Below are 16,662 nucleotides of genomic sequence, written 5' to 3'. Positions count from 1 at the left end.
TTTGAATATTTTAGTATCATCATTCATCTCATATTTTGTGTTAGTTTCTTAAGAAACACCTCATATAGTTGTATTTTGATTGAATTAAAGTAATATTTGGAGTACAATCAATTATTGTCTGTACGAACTATGAATACTTTATCGGAAAAATTCAAAAACCCAAAAAGCCTCGAAGTTTATTAGTTTGGTTTAATTTAAAAATTGAGCAACTTTCACATAGAACAAACGTAAAAATCATATTTGCATGTTATAACTATAGTTTGCATAATTACGCTCCATAACAAACTTTATGTTTGCTATGACTATTAATATGTGTATTGCGTTATACCTATACAAAGAAACAATTGTTCAATATTTTTCGATATACATATACAAAATAATCAATTGTATAATTTGTGTTTGTATAAAGAGAGAAAGACAAATGAAAACTAGACAATAAAGGTCTATACTTGTATAATCATAAGCGCATAGGACAGAAATATATGTATTTGTATATGCATATACATTGTGTTTGTATAAAGTGAGAGAGACGAGTGAGAGTGATGAGCGAGATTTGGGTGAGGGGAGAGAGGGGAAGAAAAATATATGTATATATACATAATTTCTCTCGCTTTATAAAAACACAATTACTATTGATAATTTGTGTTTGTATAAAAGCGAGAGAAGCGAGGGAGAGACTGGCGAGAGTAGCGAGAGAGAAACTAAGGAGAGTGACGAATGACAACAGTTTGCTACGGGTTACAATTAAATCAAAATGTGGTTATGACACTTAATTTGAATTAATAGTTTGCTATTATATACAATTTTACCTTAAAAAGTTGACATAAAGTTTGGTTTAATATTTGAAAAACCCGAACTAACTCGAAAAATACCCAAGGTTTATTTGTTTTAGGGCATATATTATGCCAAAATGAAAATTAAAGGTGATTTTGTTTATGATTGTTAATTACAATCAACGAAGAATAATATTATGTTTTAGCAATTTAGGTTAAATAAAGCATAAAGTTCTTATATACTTTTCACAAGCTGAAAGCCTCAATATTGTAACTTAATCTGAACAAATTGTTTAATTACCCATTAATCGAATTGCTGCTTATTTTTCATGAATCATTTGTTAATCACATTTAATTTTATCTGAATAATTTAATTGTATAGACACCCTCATGTACTCATCACCCTATTGCAATTTTTTTGTTTTACATCTTGCAAAATTATATATTAGCATCAAATTTAACTAGAAGAGAAATATAATAGCATTTGGAAGGTCGTAAATTTCCATTAACATCTTATTCTATTTATATTAGTTATTATAAGCATGAATAGAATTAGTACCCATTTAATAGAAAATTTCATTAAATAAGAGTATAAGACCCTACTTTGAATATTCATTCATAGAGTTTAGTCAAAATTTTGTAAATTGTTTACTGCCATAACCTTAGCATTTACTGTTTTCTTTAAAAGGTAATTTCAAATTTGGTATGATATGATTTGAAGGGTATTTTTGTAATTTAACTAATGAAGTCGTTAGTATCTTGATTTTTTCTTAAAATGAAAAAAGTTAAAATTATCCTACACTAGATTATTATAGCTTGCAATTTTTTAGCGTGTGGAGGATACATGTCAATCAACATGTGAGTAGAGAAGTGGAAGTTAGATGTCTCACAAAATGTAAAAGATAGAAAAATATCCAAATTAACATACATTCATCAACGTGAAAGGCAAAATTAAATCATTGATGATGCAATTCATATATAACTCTTTGTACAATAGATTATTATAATATTCGTATCTTCTATAAATAAAAAATAAAAGTGGGACTAGGAGATTTCTTCAAATACTAGTAAATATGAGACTCTAAGGTTAAAACTTAAAACATTAAGGGTGAAAAAGATATTAGAAAAACTATTAGGGTGGCAGGGCAATTTGTTGAATTAGTAGAAGAAGAAAACGTGATACTTTAAAAAAACAGAATTTCCCACCAAAAGTTGCAGTGAGCTTCAATATTGAAGATGAGCACTCCAACTGATGGGAAAGAAGTTGTTATGGCGAAAGGAGAAGCCTCCACTGATGAGAAATACAATGATTGGATTGCAAAAGCCGATGAAATGGTGGAGTGGCTCTATGATTATTACTACACGCATTTCCGGCCAACTTTAGAAGAGAAAATCGCTGATATGGAGTACCAAATCAATATGTTGTTGGGAATTAAACACACAACACACACAAATAATCTAGAGAAAAGAGAAACGGAACACAAACGGGACACACAAGAATTTAACGTGGTTCGGTTTCCCTACTCCACGACTGTAACAGGAGGATTTTATTTCACTTGTGCTACTACAGAATTACAAATACAAGGATCATATTTATAGGAAAACCAAATGGTTAACCTAGGGTTTCAGTAATGGGTCGGGCCGGCTCACAAGCCTCCACAAAGCCCAACATATGTGTATCCACGCCCTCGATTCGATTCCTCAAGGTAAATTTCTTTTATGGATTATCCAGAAAAAAAACGCATTCAATTCAATTTCTCAAGTAATCATGAGAATGAGTTTAATTCGTGTAGAAAAGAGACAATCAGAATATGAAAGTGCAGTGTTTGAGCTTACAAAAGGAAGGTTGTATAATTCAATTCCTGGTTGTTACAAGGAGGAGGCAGAGCATCATCTAGTGAATGCTGTGAGTGGAAGCAAAATTACATGGTTTGAACTTGCGCTTGGTTTACTTCTTACTTTTAATTTTATCTTCCAAACTACTTTGGCACCATATATGCGGGACGCTTGGGTTTCCCCGCGGCATCTGCTTTGCCTAGAAAAGAGATTACCCTAGAGCTAAATTCTACTTTCAGTTTGTCCTGACAGTGGTAATTTCGATGCTTCTTCAGTTCTTAAATTTTCCCTTCTCTAAACTTTAAAAGTTGCCTTTATTTCATAGATTCTTCATTTTTATCTGATTTAGAAAGAAGACAGCATGGTTTCAAGGCAACTTGCAAACCTTGAACTGCTGTATGCATGGGGTGAATGTAGTTCATATGGTGCGATGCTTTTGTCTTCTTATTTTTTTCGTAATTTACTTTTCCCCAAGCAGAAACTCAAGCATATTAACTTTTATTCTTAGTGGTTGTTGTTGATCAGTTCATATGATTGTATAATCGTTTCACAATTGCTGATAATTCATCACATCATATTGACGAATGCATCAGATATGCCCAAAGGGCACTCGTCCTGGATGACACGGATGGATCTTGTTGATGAGTGAAAATTAAATCTATTACATCAATAAGCTGGAATAGCTCAGTTGGTTAGAGCGTGTGGCTGTTAACCACAAGGTCGGAGGTTCAAGCCCTCCTTCTAGCGTTTAATATTTTTTGACCTACCAAAGTAGCTTCATGCATCTAATGTAGAAATATTTATTTTTGGTATCAAGAAATATTTGTTTTTGGTATCACACTCGGCGTCTAATATCCATATTAAAATCCGATTAAATCTGAATTCGCTTTGGAAAGTCCCACATCATTAGTGGGGTAAATCGCTCTCTGACAAAGGTGATTTTGTATCCAAGGGGATTCAAGTGTATCTAGTATAGATTTTTTTTTTGTTTCCCAGTCGGTGTCTGATATCCATCTTGGAGTCCGACTGAATCTAAATTTGTGTCGGAAAGTCTAACATTATGGAAGGGAGGGGAGGGGGGGGGGTAATCGATCCCTAACAAAGTTGACTCTGTACCCAATGGGATTCAAGTGCATCTGGTCTAGAAGTACTTTGTTTGATTGATATCCCACTCAGTGTCCGATATCCACATTGGAGTCCGACTAAATCTAGATTCACGCCGGAAAGTCCTACATTAGAGGGATAAAACACTCCTTAACAAAGGTGACTCCTTACTCAAAGGGGATTCGAGTGCATCTAGTCCAGAAGTAATTTATTTTTTGATTTCTCACATCTATCACAAAATTTGTTGATTGTTTAGAAATAATATTGAAGCAATGGCCCTAGACCCCTTAGCTAAGTGGACAAATTCCATAGTTTTCATTTTGGAAAGGGCCAAGGTAATATCACAACATGTGTTATGGAGGAAATTTCATGGTGAAACTTGTTTTTCTTTTAAGTTCCATTTGAAACTCATTTTTCTTAAGAATATTTTTGAATTTTTAAAACTAGTTGAACACTTCGATAAGACAATAGTATAAACATCTATACAAAGAAAATAAAAGTTTACAAATTACAACCATAATCAAATTAAACCATCTAAAATGAAAAGGATGAATCAAGTATATAATATTAAAAAATAATCACATCATGCCACCAACTACAGTTGAATGAACAAAGCAAAGAATAAACCAAGAAACCCATGAATCCATGATAACCCAAATATCGGGGCTCCATTTGTGTCACTCTCTTGGCTCGGAGTCAAATTTGGGTTTGGCCCAGTATAATTCGGGTTAGACCCGTATAACTCCTGGACTCCCAATATATCATCATTTCTAAGCTCGACTCTTCGGGTACCCGCTCCTAAAGTCGGGTACATAATAGCATCTTCTACGGATGAATGACCCAAACCCAATAAATGCCCGATTTCATGAACCGCAACCGATTCAAGGTCCACCGCTGACAATATAGAAAAGAAATTCCCATCAACAATCGGCGCACCGTCGATCACCCAGTTCTCCTCGCCGTCCAAGTGAAAATGCCCCGCCGGTGGGGAAAACGCGTGTGCTAATGTCCCCATAGGACCATCAAACGGCTCTCCATCGTTGTGATCTCCGCTGAAAAACCCGATCTTAATATCAGCCGATTGGTACGATGCTATTTCAGTAAACGTCAATAGAGTCACCTCCGACCACCTATCAAACGCGCGTGTGAACACAATCTTAATATCATCTGTCAGTCCATTCTGCGGTGCAAAAGCATATGTCAGATCTCTCTTATTCGCCGGCCACCGTGGTCTTCCCGGAAAGAAGGAGTAGTGAGCTACGGTGTGCATCGTCGGAGAACCTGCCGGCGGCTTACCGGAGTTCATAGTACTAGTACCGTTAACTACATCAGCGTTTCCACATCTGGGTTTTATGAGATGCTGAATGGTGGTGGCGTCGAGCACACCGGTGGTGTTGAGGTTGAAGTTAAGCTGGTAGGTCTTGAGAGCAGATTCAAGCGTATCATCAAAATCATCAGTGAAGTTAGTGGAAGAATTATTAATGTATCCAAAATAGTGAAAATATTTTTTGATTTTAGCTAAGCCGTCGACCGTCTGACCGGAATGGCATCCTAATAACTTGTTAAAAGCATCCCAGGCAGTGGCATTTGGTCTCAATAAATTAGGAGGAATTGAAGAGATATTTGGGAAGAAATGAGCTGAAGATGGAAATGGAACACTAAGAACAAAAAGTATGGCGATGAATAAAGGAATCCTCATCAGAAACTTGCTTGCTAAATTGTTCTAATTTGCTTACTTCTCTCTACTCTTTATTATATATATGTGTGTTTGAACGATTCGAAAAGAAGAAAAGTTGTGCGTAATATATTTGACTACAAAAAATCAATCGTCAACACGTCGTGGTTTCTTGGAAGTTTTTCAAATGTAATTGGAATACTTCTTTGATGGCTACTGGCTGCTCCAGCACAGGTATGGGGTTTAAGCTTTTATATATTATCTTATTTGGTTGCATTCTTTTGCTGCATAAAATTTGACACATCTAATACAATATTTAATTCATAATTTAGAAATTTACATAATTGATATAGGTATAAATTATGAGAGAACGTATACATTAGTTAAACTAGAATAACTAATACAAAAATAATTGAACCCTTTAAAAATAATCTTTACATAAAATAATATATATATATTTCCTCGTAACTAATGTATAATTGTAACAAACGACCTATGAGCACTTTGTAGGATTGACATAATAGTCAATTCCGTCCTTAACCTAAAATTGAAGAAAAAAGGCTAAAAAATTGCTCATGTTGTCAAATGTGGGGACTGGTTGAGGAAAAAAAAGAAGAAGAAGAAAAGTCAAATGTGGAGGTTCAACTACTTTGGCTGCCAGATTTCTGTATCACTCTCTCAACCCTCCATATACCCGACTTGAACGCCAGCTGATTCTTCATCTGTGTTGAGTTACTTGATCAGTTTGAGACCATCGAGTTAGTTCTGCCTCAGTTGGACCTGTTTTTTTTTTAATTAAGCTAATTGATTCATTAAAGCCTGTTTGGATTAACTTTTGACATATGACTTTTGATTTATCTTTGTTATTTTTAAATTTTACCCAAACACTTGAAGATTTGTTTTTAAAAGTTATTTTGACTTAAAACGGGCGCGACTCTCCCAATCCTGACTTCTCATCCGTCTCTATGTTGAGTTGAAGGTTTCCATTTGATTTGGATATTTACTTCTTTTTTCAGATCATGAAATAGTACTCAGTGGCACTTGCAATGACTTCAACTTGTTTTTACATGGATTTATTTTTGTTAAACACATTATCGTTTCTATCTAGTCAAAAGGGATGATAGTATCTAATAATTGAATTGTTCTGGTTTATGGATCTCAGGGTTGTTAGCCAGTTGGTGACATAGTCTATCTTGATCCTGAAATAAATATCTATCTATACCCACAATGATACCATACAATCTCATATAAAGGGAACAAAAAGTCATAATAGTACAGCTGTTATTTAAATTGAATAAATGAAAAATCCAACCACCAATAAAAACCATACTGAGCTACGAATCGGGGCTCCATTCGTATCATTATCCAGGCCGCTTGGAGTCAATGTTGTATTGGTCCCAGTATAATTCGGGTTTGACCCGTATAATTCCTGAACCCCCTTAATATCATCCTCCACCAACTCCACTCTTCGAATACCCGATTCTAAACTCGGATACATAATCGAATCTTCTACCGATGAATGACCCAAACCCAATAAATGCCCGATTTCATGAACCGCAACCGATTCGAGATCCACAGCCGACAATATAGAAAAAAAGTTCCCTTCATTTACCGGCACACCGTCGACGACCCAATTTTCCTCGCCGTCCAAGTGAAAATGCCCCGCCGGCGGTGAAAACGCGTGCGCTAATGTCCCCATCGGACCATCGAACGGCTCTCCATCATTGTGATCTCCGGTTAAAAATCCGATCTTGATATCAGCCGATTGAAATGACGGTATTTCAGTGAAGCTCAACGGGGTTACCTCCGACCACCGATCAAACGCACGTGAGAACACACTCTTAATATCATCCGTCAAATTGTTTGCGGGTAGAAAGGCATAAGTCAAATCAGTCTTACTCTCCGGCCACTTTGGTCTTCCAGGAAAGAAGGAGTAGTGAGCCACCGTGTGCGGCTTGCCAGCGTTCATAGTACTAGTACCGTTAACTAGATCGGCATTTCCACATCTGGGTTTTATGAGATGCTGAATGGTGGGCGCATCGAGCACACCGGTGGCGTTGAGGTTGAAATTTCGCTGATACGTCTTGAGAGCAGATTCAAGAGTATCATCAAATTCATCAGTGAAATTAAAACTACTCAAATTATTAATGTAACCAAAATGTTGAAAATATTTTTTGATTTTAGCAATGCCGTCGACTTTCTGACCAGGTTGACATCCTAACAACTTTTGAAAAGAAGTCCAAGCAGTGGCATTAGGTTTGAGTAAAGAAGAAGGGATTGATGAAATATTTGGAAAGAAATGAGCTGAACAACTAGTTTGAAATATTACAACATAAGCAATGGCGATGTATAGATGAATCCTCCTCATTCCAAAGTTTCTTTTTGTTTTTGTTAATAGTGGTATTTGAGATTTATAGGCCTTTCAGCTAATTTTAACATTGTTTGCTGTAAATTTTTACATCATTACACTCATAATTTTACCTATTTTGGTCAACGAAAATGACAAATAAACGTGTTGAGCAGTAACCTAGACAAACTATAAAGTATTTCAAGTGGACTTGATTTGACTATTGGCGAAAATGTGCATTATTATATTAAATTCATAATTAAAAGAAAGAATAGCCTAATCTATTCTATTATGTTGTTTTTTTGAAAATTACTAAACGTGTTGAGTAGTGGGTTAATTTGTTGTTTAGGTGAAGACGAAATGACAGAGAACTATCACATAAGAAGTTGCCTGGAATGTGGTGGAGCAGCAGGGTGTACACACTTTTGGTACATAGTATTTCGTATATACTTTGATTCCCTCATTCTTAATGAGGATAGTATTTGTACTATCTTTTGAATGTTTCTGTATTTATGTGTACTAAAATGTGACGATATGACAAACTCGAATATTATTGAAGGACATCAAATAATAGCAATAATTTCTTGTTAAAAATAATTACGTAAGTAATCAAATTCTCATAAGAGATTATAACTTTATCTATTCCTTGTAATGTAGGAAATAAAATAAAAGGAAAGAGTGAAAAAACATGAATATAACAAATATGTTAGAAACACACGCAGAGAGAAGATTAAAGGAATATCATTTGAGGTATTTTCATGTGTAGAACTCGATCTCATACATATAATAACCATAAACAAGAAAGACTAACATTTCTCATTATGTTTTGGTTATTACAATATATAATATTTAAGCAAGCTTAATTTGTGCAATAATACATGGTTATTTTTTTGCGTTGGTGAGTTTGTGCTTGTTATACTTGACTTTCATCCAATTGACACTTACGGTGGTTCCTTCCTTAACCTTCTTCATTCCTGCGGAGGCAGCCACCTTTGTTTTCTCCATTCCTCTTTCAAATTTATCACTCACTCTTTTCGATAGCTTCGGCTGATCGCCCAGCGTCTTTGAATTCTCGATGCTACCCCATGGATTACTCATATTTAATTTGTGAATAATTATTATTTTTTTCACAAATCAACAATCACCAGAAGAGAAAAAAGTTCCTTTCTAGTATTGTTTTATGAGGAATGGACAAGCTTTTGTTTAGGTTTGCCTTACAATATATAGTCAACTAAAATGTATGGCGTGTGTTTTCGAATATTAGTATCCCTGCACTTCTCAACATAATATTATTATTAATATCTTTAAAAGAATTAAGATTTATATTTGTTACATTAGTTTTTGGTGAGAATAATAATATAGTATTATTTTTTCGTTTTATATATAATATAAAGGTATCATTTGACTTGATACGATGTGAAAGAAAAAATAAAAAGAGTTATAGAATTTGTAAATTAGGACAATTTTTGAATATTTGTGTTGTTCTGAATCATTTCATCAAAGAGTAAAAAGAGGATTTTAAAGTTAAATTATTTTTAATTATAAATTTATGTAACATAACCTTTTTTACATGAAATAAAAATGATAAAAGATGCGACATAAATAGACCGAGGAATTATTTATTTATTCTTTTTTTTAGCCGTGATTTCGGGTATCGCTTTGCGAACTCGACTAGCTGTATCCATCGGGTCCCGCTGTTTCAAGGCGGGTGCACCACAATTAGTTTCAAGGGGCCCTGAAGACGCGATCGCTTTGTAATGCCTTCAGCGGCCCCGCCGGGGCTCGAACTGACGACCTTAATAGCAAGGTTCATCTCAACTTTTTGGCCAAATTAAAATATATTCTCAGTTCATATTGACTTGACATACTAATTAGAAAAATAATTTTGTATATAAATATTTAATATTAATGACAAAATAATTAAAAAAATTATAATTTCTTAATACGTTAAAACTGACAAGTAAAAATATATTTTAATGACAAAATAATTAAAAAATTATATATTCTTGATACCTACTGATTTTTCTGGTGTAACAGTTTGTCCTGGACGCCACCAACTCGGTGCCTCATTTGTTTATTCCTTGATAGTACTTTAGATATACTTCTCGTTCTCCGCCCATCATCCTCACTCTCCTTCTATCCCTCAATATCGTAATCGAGATCCTGCATCTGAGTGTCCCCAAAATGGCAGGTAATATTTAACTACGCCGCTCATTCTTCTAATTGCTGATTGTTTTCTATTGAAGATGACCTTTTGATTGTAGTTGATCAATTGTTTTTCTGTCGCCTTGAATTTTGTCGATTATGATGAATAGCACACACAGAATTAGTCTAGTTTAGTCATTTTAATGGTGTAGTTTCAGTATAATTGGGATGATTTCGGGCTCTCTCAACTTCTCCACGGGTCAACGTTCGGGTGGTACTATCAAAGTAAGAGCTGTATGATAACTCAAGTCATAGTACTGAAAAATTTAGCCTGCTGTAAAACAATCATAACTTTTTACTATGGACTCAAATTCACGAACACGAACACTTGGTAGAGTTGGAAAAAAGACTTAAATATCTTTAATTTGGTGAATATTGAGACACATAATGATAAGTTGTATGCTTGCTTGAAGTTGATCATTGGATGATCTTATGCAAAAACTTAATCAGTTGGGAAACTTTGAACTCGATTTAGTGCTAGAGATTTCTTGTGACCTTGATTCACATCAAATATACTTACCACACTTAGGAATTGATATTAACACCTATGTACAATTATATATCATAGGGTTCTGACCCTATACATATACAAATACTGGTTCATATCTTATCTTAGAATTCTTGGGGTGTTGTAGTTTGCTAAATAACATATAAATGTTTGGGATACTAATTTTTCTTGTTTACTTACCAAACACTAGAAAATAAATAAGAAACCCACTTGTTTTCTAAGAAATCTTTTTCTAGGAAATCATTTTCGGTTGAAATATTTTCCTTCATACCAAACACATCCTAGTTCCTACATAAAAATTGGAGAAGGTACGAAGTTGTTAGGGCCAGGGATAGGGATGACAATCTGGCTGGGAGGTAGAGGACACTTAAATTTTACAATATTAAGGGTCTTTTAGTATTCTTTATTCCTTATGTTCATACATAATAGTGGACGTCAACCAATATTTATCATTTTAAATGGAAATTTACTTTTTTCCTTCAAATGATATATGAACGCATGTAAGGGAAAACACAATACAGTACTTGATGATAATCTGGCATAATAGGGTGGAACGGGCATCACCACGGTAGAAATCATATTGGGGGCAACCTAGGCGATCTGTGTAAGGCTTCCTATGTTCTGCATGTCTGATGTCGTCTTTAGGATATTATTTAAGTTGCGCGAACTCTTCAATTTCGATGCCGCACCCGTTTTGGATTCTTCCAAAATGCACTACTTTTGGAGAATCCAACATGCATCTATTGACGATTTTGAAGAGTCCGAGCAACATAGGATATTATTACAACAACAACATATCCAGTGAAATCCCACAAGTGGAGTCTAGGTAAGGTAGAGTGTACGTAGATCTTACCACTATCTCGTGGGGGTAGATAGGCTATTTTTGAAAGACCCTAAGCTCGAGTGAAGCAAATCCAAGTACAAAAAAGAAAGAAAACAATGTAGAAAACATAGCAACTAACAAGGAAATCAGTGCAAAGCCTATAAGAAAGGAACAAGAACAACAAAATAGTGATATAATCGAAATACACTAATCAACAGACGATGATCAATATCAAAAGAAAAAACTACAATAATCCGGCTAGTACAATGACAAACACCAACAAGTCTAAATCCTTCGAAAAGCAAGACAACATTCCCCTACCTACTAATCTTCTACCCTAGTATACATCCACGGCACCCTCCTATCTAAGGTCATGTCCTCGGTAATCTGAAGTCACGCCATGTCTTATCTAATCACCTCTCCTCAATACATTTTTGATCTACCTCTACCTCTCCTCGTACCGACCATAATCAACCTCTTGTGCCTCCTCACCGGGATATCTGCATATCTCCTCTTCAAATGTACGAACCATCTTAATATATATTTCTCCAGCTAACTGCTTTTTGAAAGTATTTAGTTTTTCCTTCATTTCCACCTCCTACTTTTGCTTTTGGCTGGTGAACTATTGTGTACTTGCTGCTTGACTGACTAAATAGTATTCCCAGGTAGAAATTTCTTGGGTAACTCATTTTCGTTGCTATTTTTATTGGATTAACTAGGTTATAGCAATAGGTATATAGATATGAGCATCGCTAGGTAAAAATGGAATAGGTCTGAAATATTTGGGCAGTTAGAGTAAGACGAAGAGGTATCAAAACATGATGGCTTCAGAATGAAGTTGACTCAAGATTTTATAGACCATGCACAGCAAATGTAACAAGATTTTTATTTTTTTGAGATGCTGTGATCTATTAATTGAGACCTTATCAATCTCTACTTCAATAATGCTTGAAATCTTTAATCATGCAGCAATATCAGGGAAGGTTGTCCAACATAACCTGGTAGCAAAGTGCTGCCAGCAGGATAGGGAATTGAGCACAAAATACCGATTGTACTATTGTACCCTTAGTAGGCGCAACTTGCTCCCCCCTGTAGGAGGGAAGTTGGCATGGAATGGCAACTCCACCATGCAACTGGATGCCTTATCAAAATCTAAGCGAGGAAATGTTTATTGCAATGGTCTGTTCTAGAATCTTACTGTTCAGGTTGATCTCAGATTAAACCATAACTTTCCAAAAATGTTTAGCATACCTAATTGTTCAGTGACACTCCTTTCAGTGCTTAATTTTTTTCTTAAATTGGTAATCTTTTGATTTATCCACAACAAATGTACCTTTCTCTAGTTCTCATTAACTAATTTTTTGAGTCATAACCATGAGTAATCTCTCTGATTGCATCATAACTAACCATGTTGTATATCCTAAATAATGCTAAAAACATGGATCTTTGTGCAGCTGCCTCGTCGTCCACTGCAATCCCGTCTGTTGAGAAAAGCAACTTTCTTAAGCTTCAGAATGGAAGGTACTTGTTTCTTGCTAATTCAACTTGCCATCTTTTTAAGGTGGATAGTTTATCATGCTTCTGGCTTCCTTTGATAAGTTTCAAAATTGGTTAATTTTATGGATAGTAATATTCAATTGTTTTGCGATAGATTGGTGAAAAAGATAAATGGATGAGTTTTCATTCTGTACAGCAATTGAATGGGCAAGTATGGTAGAAAAAGAGAGGATGATGCAACAATAACGATTGTTTTTCTCTTTTATTTTTTTGCTTCTCCATAGCTTGAAACTTGATTAGCGAAAAAGGTACTACATGATATGGAAGCAGTGAATCTCTTATTCTAAAAAAGTAAGTGAATTGGTGAGTGTAGAAGAAAAAAAGAGGAAAATTCAAAAACCAGCTGATATTCCTTTTTTTGGTTTAATGTTTAATAGCCTGGTGTTGTCAGTGTTGATACATCTGTTATGGTTAGTAGAGAATCAGATCATGCTTAGCTAATCATTTACATATTCTCGATGCAGGTTAAGTTTTTGCTAACTGAAGTTTCTTCATTTAAAACTTTTTTGCCGTAACCTTGAAAGAATGGTGGTCTAAACATGTATTTAAGATAAATGTGAATTCCTGTTGATCTTTAGCTCCCTGTGGTTGACTCTTAACATTAGCTTTTCTATAAATATCTACCTTTTCTTTGTTTTTATCATTTGACTGTAAATCTTCAAGGTTTGCTTGCTATACGGTGTTCTACTATATTTTCCATTTGATAATTGTACCAGAAACTTAACATGACACAGTTTTTTGAGAACTTAAAAGACACGTTCATCAAGTATCATCTTTAATATGATTTTCAAGAGACATCTTTAATATAGAATCCATCTAAGACAACCTTCTATGCAAGACCATGATACCCATCCATATATGACGTAGGCATGTAGCTAACAAACAGTTATTCATAAGTTCCAATCTGATTTATTCCTCTGTATTAACCCAGTGATATACGTGGAGTAGCTATTGATGGAGTTGAGGGGGAACCTCTTACTCTCACAGAGACAGTTACAGAAGCAATAGCAGCAGGTTTTTCTGGTTGGTTGCTGGCAAAAAAGAAAAATGTTTCTTCTAAATGTTTAAGAGTCTCCGTCGGTCATGACTCACGAATTTCTGCACAGAAGTTACAGGTACTAACCCTATATAAGAAAGTTAAGCTGTGTACACTTTCTTAATCAGCAATTTCACCTTAAGCAGAAATGTCTTTGTTTGCTTCTTTTCTGGTTAACATGACTAGAGTTAATGCTAATGGTGTGGACAGCATGATAGATTTTATTAGTACTACACACAGTTTGTAGTTGGGCTGTACATACCAACCAACATAGGCTTACCGCTGTATGTTAAGTCAAAACAGAAGAATTTACCCAGAGATAATGAAAAAAAATCAAAATGAAAATATTTCCTGTTGTAGAGTGTTGTAGCCGTTAAGGACTTCTTAGTTCAGTGGCATCCTCTCTCTTGTACTTCTGTGCTTTATTCTTTCATTCACGAGGTACATTGCTGTCGAGTTGATTAACCCTGGATTGCTATCTTTCAGGATGCAGTTTCTCGAGGACTTGCTAGAGCTGGAGTTGAAGTCATCCAATATGGGTTGGTGATGCTTTTCTTTAGGTCCTATTTGTAACTAATATGTGCAGACTCCGACTACAGATTCTTCGCTCATCTAACCCATAACCTATAAAGAATGGAATTTAATCATTTTAAGGTGATATATGGTTCTATGTTCTGCTGGTTGCTGTAAGGCCTACTGTATAGACCTTTTTAATATGAAGACTGAAAAGCAAATTATTATTTCAAAGAGATCTAAGAAGTCTGAACATTCTCCCCCTCCCCCACCCAAAGATAAATCATTAATTCATTATGAATCTTCATATCTGCCCTTATCAAATAAGAAACTTCATATATGTCAGCACCAATGACCATTCACTAGAGATTTACGCAACAATCTGGAGATTTGACAAATGGTTTCAATCAATCTGTTGTTGGTTAGGAATTTCTGCATGAGTAGTGAGTACTAGCTAATCGTTTCTAAAGTTGATTATAGTTCTCTAAAAGGAGTCTTATGGATATGATTTGTTGAAATATCTTGGGTTGATACAACTGTAACCAGATATTTGGTCCTTAATATACAACACAATGCTGAATAATGCCATCAAAGACATAGCTTGATTCAAATCTGTGCAACGACAACTTGCTTCGTTCCCACCCCACCATTTCTCGTAGGATTCGGAATACGAAAAATTTTTGTTTGCACTTCCGATTAAGATGTCTAGAAAATGTTGTTGTAAGATTTGTTTTTGTAAATTAATTAGCACGATTTTAGGAGACATTCTTTTTCCTTAGCATAATGATAGGAATATTTTTTTTTTTATATTTCAATTGATTGTGTTTCCGTAATTAGTTATAGGTTTCATGGTATAAATGCCCCTTCGCAGGAGATCTTAGGATATACTCAATACAAAGAAACTTTCTCTTCTTTCTCCAAATCTATATGTTATCAAAGCCATTTCTTCCTTTTGAGGTGAGGTTTTTCTGCCTTGTGGCACTAGGGTTCCTTTTTCTCAAAATGAGGTTGAGTTTTCTCAAAAAGAGGTTGAGTTTTCTTCTACGCTTACTTCCAGATCTCTTGAAAGAAACTGTATGACAGGTTGCTAGCCAGTAGAATCAGCTATTGAAAAGCAATCACAAGTAACTAACGAGAGATAAAGTTAAAGAGTCAGTTGATAAGAAGAGATATTGGTTGGAGGATTCATTTCTCTCTCTCACTAGATTAGACACAGCCTATTCAATCAGCTTGATGAGTCAATTCATGCATGATCCCCAAGATCCTTATGGTGCTAGCTGCTAGCTAGCTATCTTTCACATTTTTCGGTATCTAAAGTCTACACCAGGGAAAAGTTTGCTTTTCTCTAAACATGGTCACCTCACGATTGAAGCTTTTACATACACAGGTTGGGCATAGCTGACAAAAGATGTATGTCTGATTACTGTACACTTGTAGGAGGGAATCTAAATTATTTGGAGAAGCAAGAAACAACATATACTTGCCAGATCTAGTGTGGAAGCAAAATATACAGCTATGGGCAGGGTGTTTGTCAGCTTCTTTGGCTACCAAAGTTACTGGAAGAACTGAGATTGTCTGAAAAAGGGAGAATTTCATACTTTATCAAAAAAACACAAAAAACGGGAGACTTTCCTTGTACTGCAGCAACAAAGCTGGAATTAGTATAGCTCGGTATTTTTTTTTGTAATGACTAGTATAGCTCAGAATTCTGTTCAACTTGACTGAACAAAACATTGAAATTTATCGGCACTTCATCAAAGAGAAAGCTACTAGTGGTATCTTGAGTTTGCTTTATGTAATGTCAGAAAAAACAACTAGTTGATGTGCTTTAAGAGGCAGAAAAAGAGCTTTCCATACTTTTTGTAAGTTGGGCATGTGGGACATCCTGCTCCAACTTGAGGGTGGATGGTGGTGTTGATTTTGTTAATTAAATTAGCATGATTTTAGGAGAAATCGTTTTTCCTAGTGTAATTATACAACAACATACCCAGTATAGTCCAACAAAGTTGGGTCTGGTAAGGGTAGAGCCTAGCCTAATTATAGGAATATAATATTCTTTTTATTGTTGTTGACTGTATTTTCTTAATTAGTTGTAGGATTCATTGTATAAGTTCTTATGGAATGTAAAGACATTGCAATGCAAGGAAGCTTTATTTTCTTTCCTAATATCTACAAAATTGAAGAGAGATATGTGCATATCATCTTTCTTTGGTTTAAATTGTTTATTCTATGTCATTCAAGTGATGACATGCCTAATGAGCCTTTCTCTGTCCCCCCCCCCCCCC

General features: G+C 35.0%; 3 protein-coding genes and 1 non-coding gene across 5 annotated transcripts in view; 2 read left to right on the top strand and 2 right to left on the bottom strand.

The window, feature by feature from the left end:
* Positions 1-3,282: 3,282 nt before the first annotated feature.
* Positions 3,283-3,356, top strand: TRNAN-GUU. Its single transcript has one exon. It is a non-coding gene; the product is annotated as a tRNA-Asn (tRNA).
* Positions 3,357-4,173: 817 nt separating this feature from the next.
* LOC107015709 (metalloendoproteinase 3-MMP-like) lies at positions 4,174-5,472 on the bottom strand. The gene has a single exon (XM_015216066.2). It carries the CDS (start codon positions 5,410-5,412, stop codon positions 4,309-4,311), a length of 1,104 nt encoding a protein of 367 aa, XP_015071552.1. The 5' UTR covers positions 5,413-5,472; the 3' UTR covers positions 4,174-4,308.
* Positions 5,473-6,581: 1,109 nt separating this feature from the next.
* LOC107015710 (metalloendoproteinase 3-MMP-like) lies at positions 6,582-7,924 on the bottom strand. Its single transcript, XM_015216067.2, has one exon. The coding sequence runs from the start codon at positions 7,754-7,756 to the stop codon at positions 6,674-6,676; it is 1,083 nt and encodes a 360-aa protein (XP_015071553.1). The 5' UTR covers positions 7,757-7,924; the 3' UTR covers positions 6,582-6,673.
* A 1,831-nt stretch (positions 7,925-9,755) lies between these two features.
* The window catches only part of LOC107018210 (phosphoglucomutase), a 12,891-nt gene continuing 5,984 nt past the window's right edge, over positions 9,756-16,662 (top strand). The window contains exons 1-5 of one of the 2 annotated variants that reach the window (XM_015218631.2): positions 9,756-9,926; positions 12,241-12,450; positions 12,726-12,792; positions 13,760-13,943; positions 14,351-14,403. In XM_015218631.2, coding sequence (XP_015074117.1) covers positions 9,920-9,926; positions 12,241-12,450; positions 12,726-12,792; positions 13,760-13,943; positions 14,351-14,403 — 521 coding nt within the window. In that variant the 5' untranslated portion in view covers positions 9,756-9,919. The remainder of the gene's footprint in view (positions 9,927-12,240; positions 12,451-12,725; positions 12,793-13,759; positions 13,944-14,350; positions 14,404-16,662) is intronic. The other variant, XM_015218632.2, reaches the window with a different exon arrangement.

Source organism: Solanum pennellii, chromosome 4 (assembly GCF_001406875.1).
Source record: "Solanum pennellii chromosome 4, SPENNV200".
NCBI classification, from domain to species: domain Eukaryota; kingdom Viridiplantae; phylum Streptophyta; class Magnoliopsida; order Solanales; family Solanaceae; genus Solanum; species Solanum pennellii.
Note: the sequence above shows the minus strand (reverse complement) of the source record. Positions and strands in the feature narration are given on the sequence as shown.

Bases quoted from the DNA above. Each gene is read 5' to 3' on its own strand.
- LOC107015709 (XM_015216066.2), bottom strand. From the start codon at position 5,412: ATGAGGATTCCTTTATTCATCGCCATACTTTTTGTTCTTAGTGTTCCA.
- LOC107015710 (XM_015216067.2), bottom strand. From the start codon at position 7,756: ATGAGGAGGATTCATCTATACATCGCCATTGCTTATGTTGTAATATTT.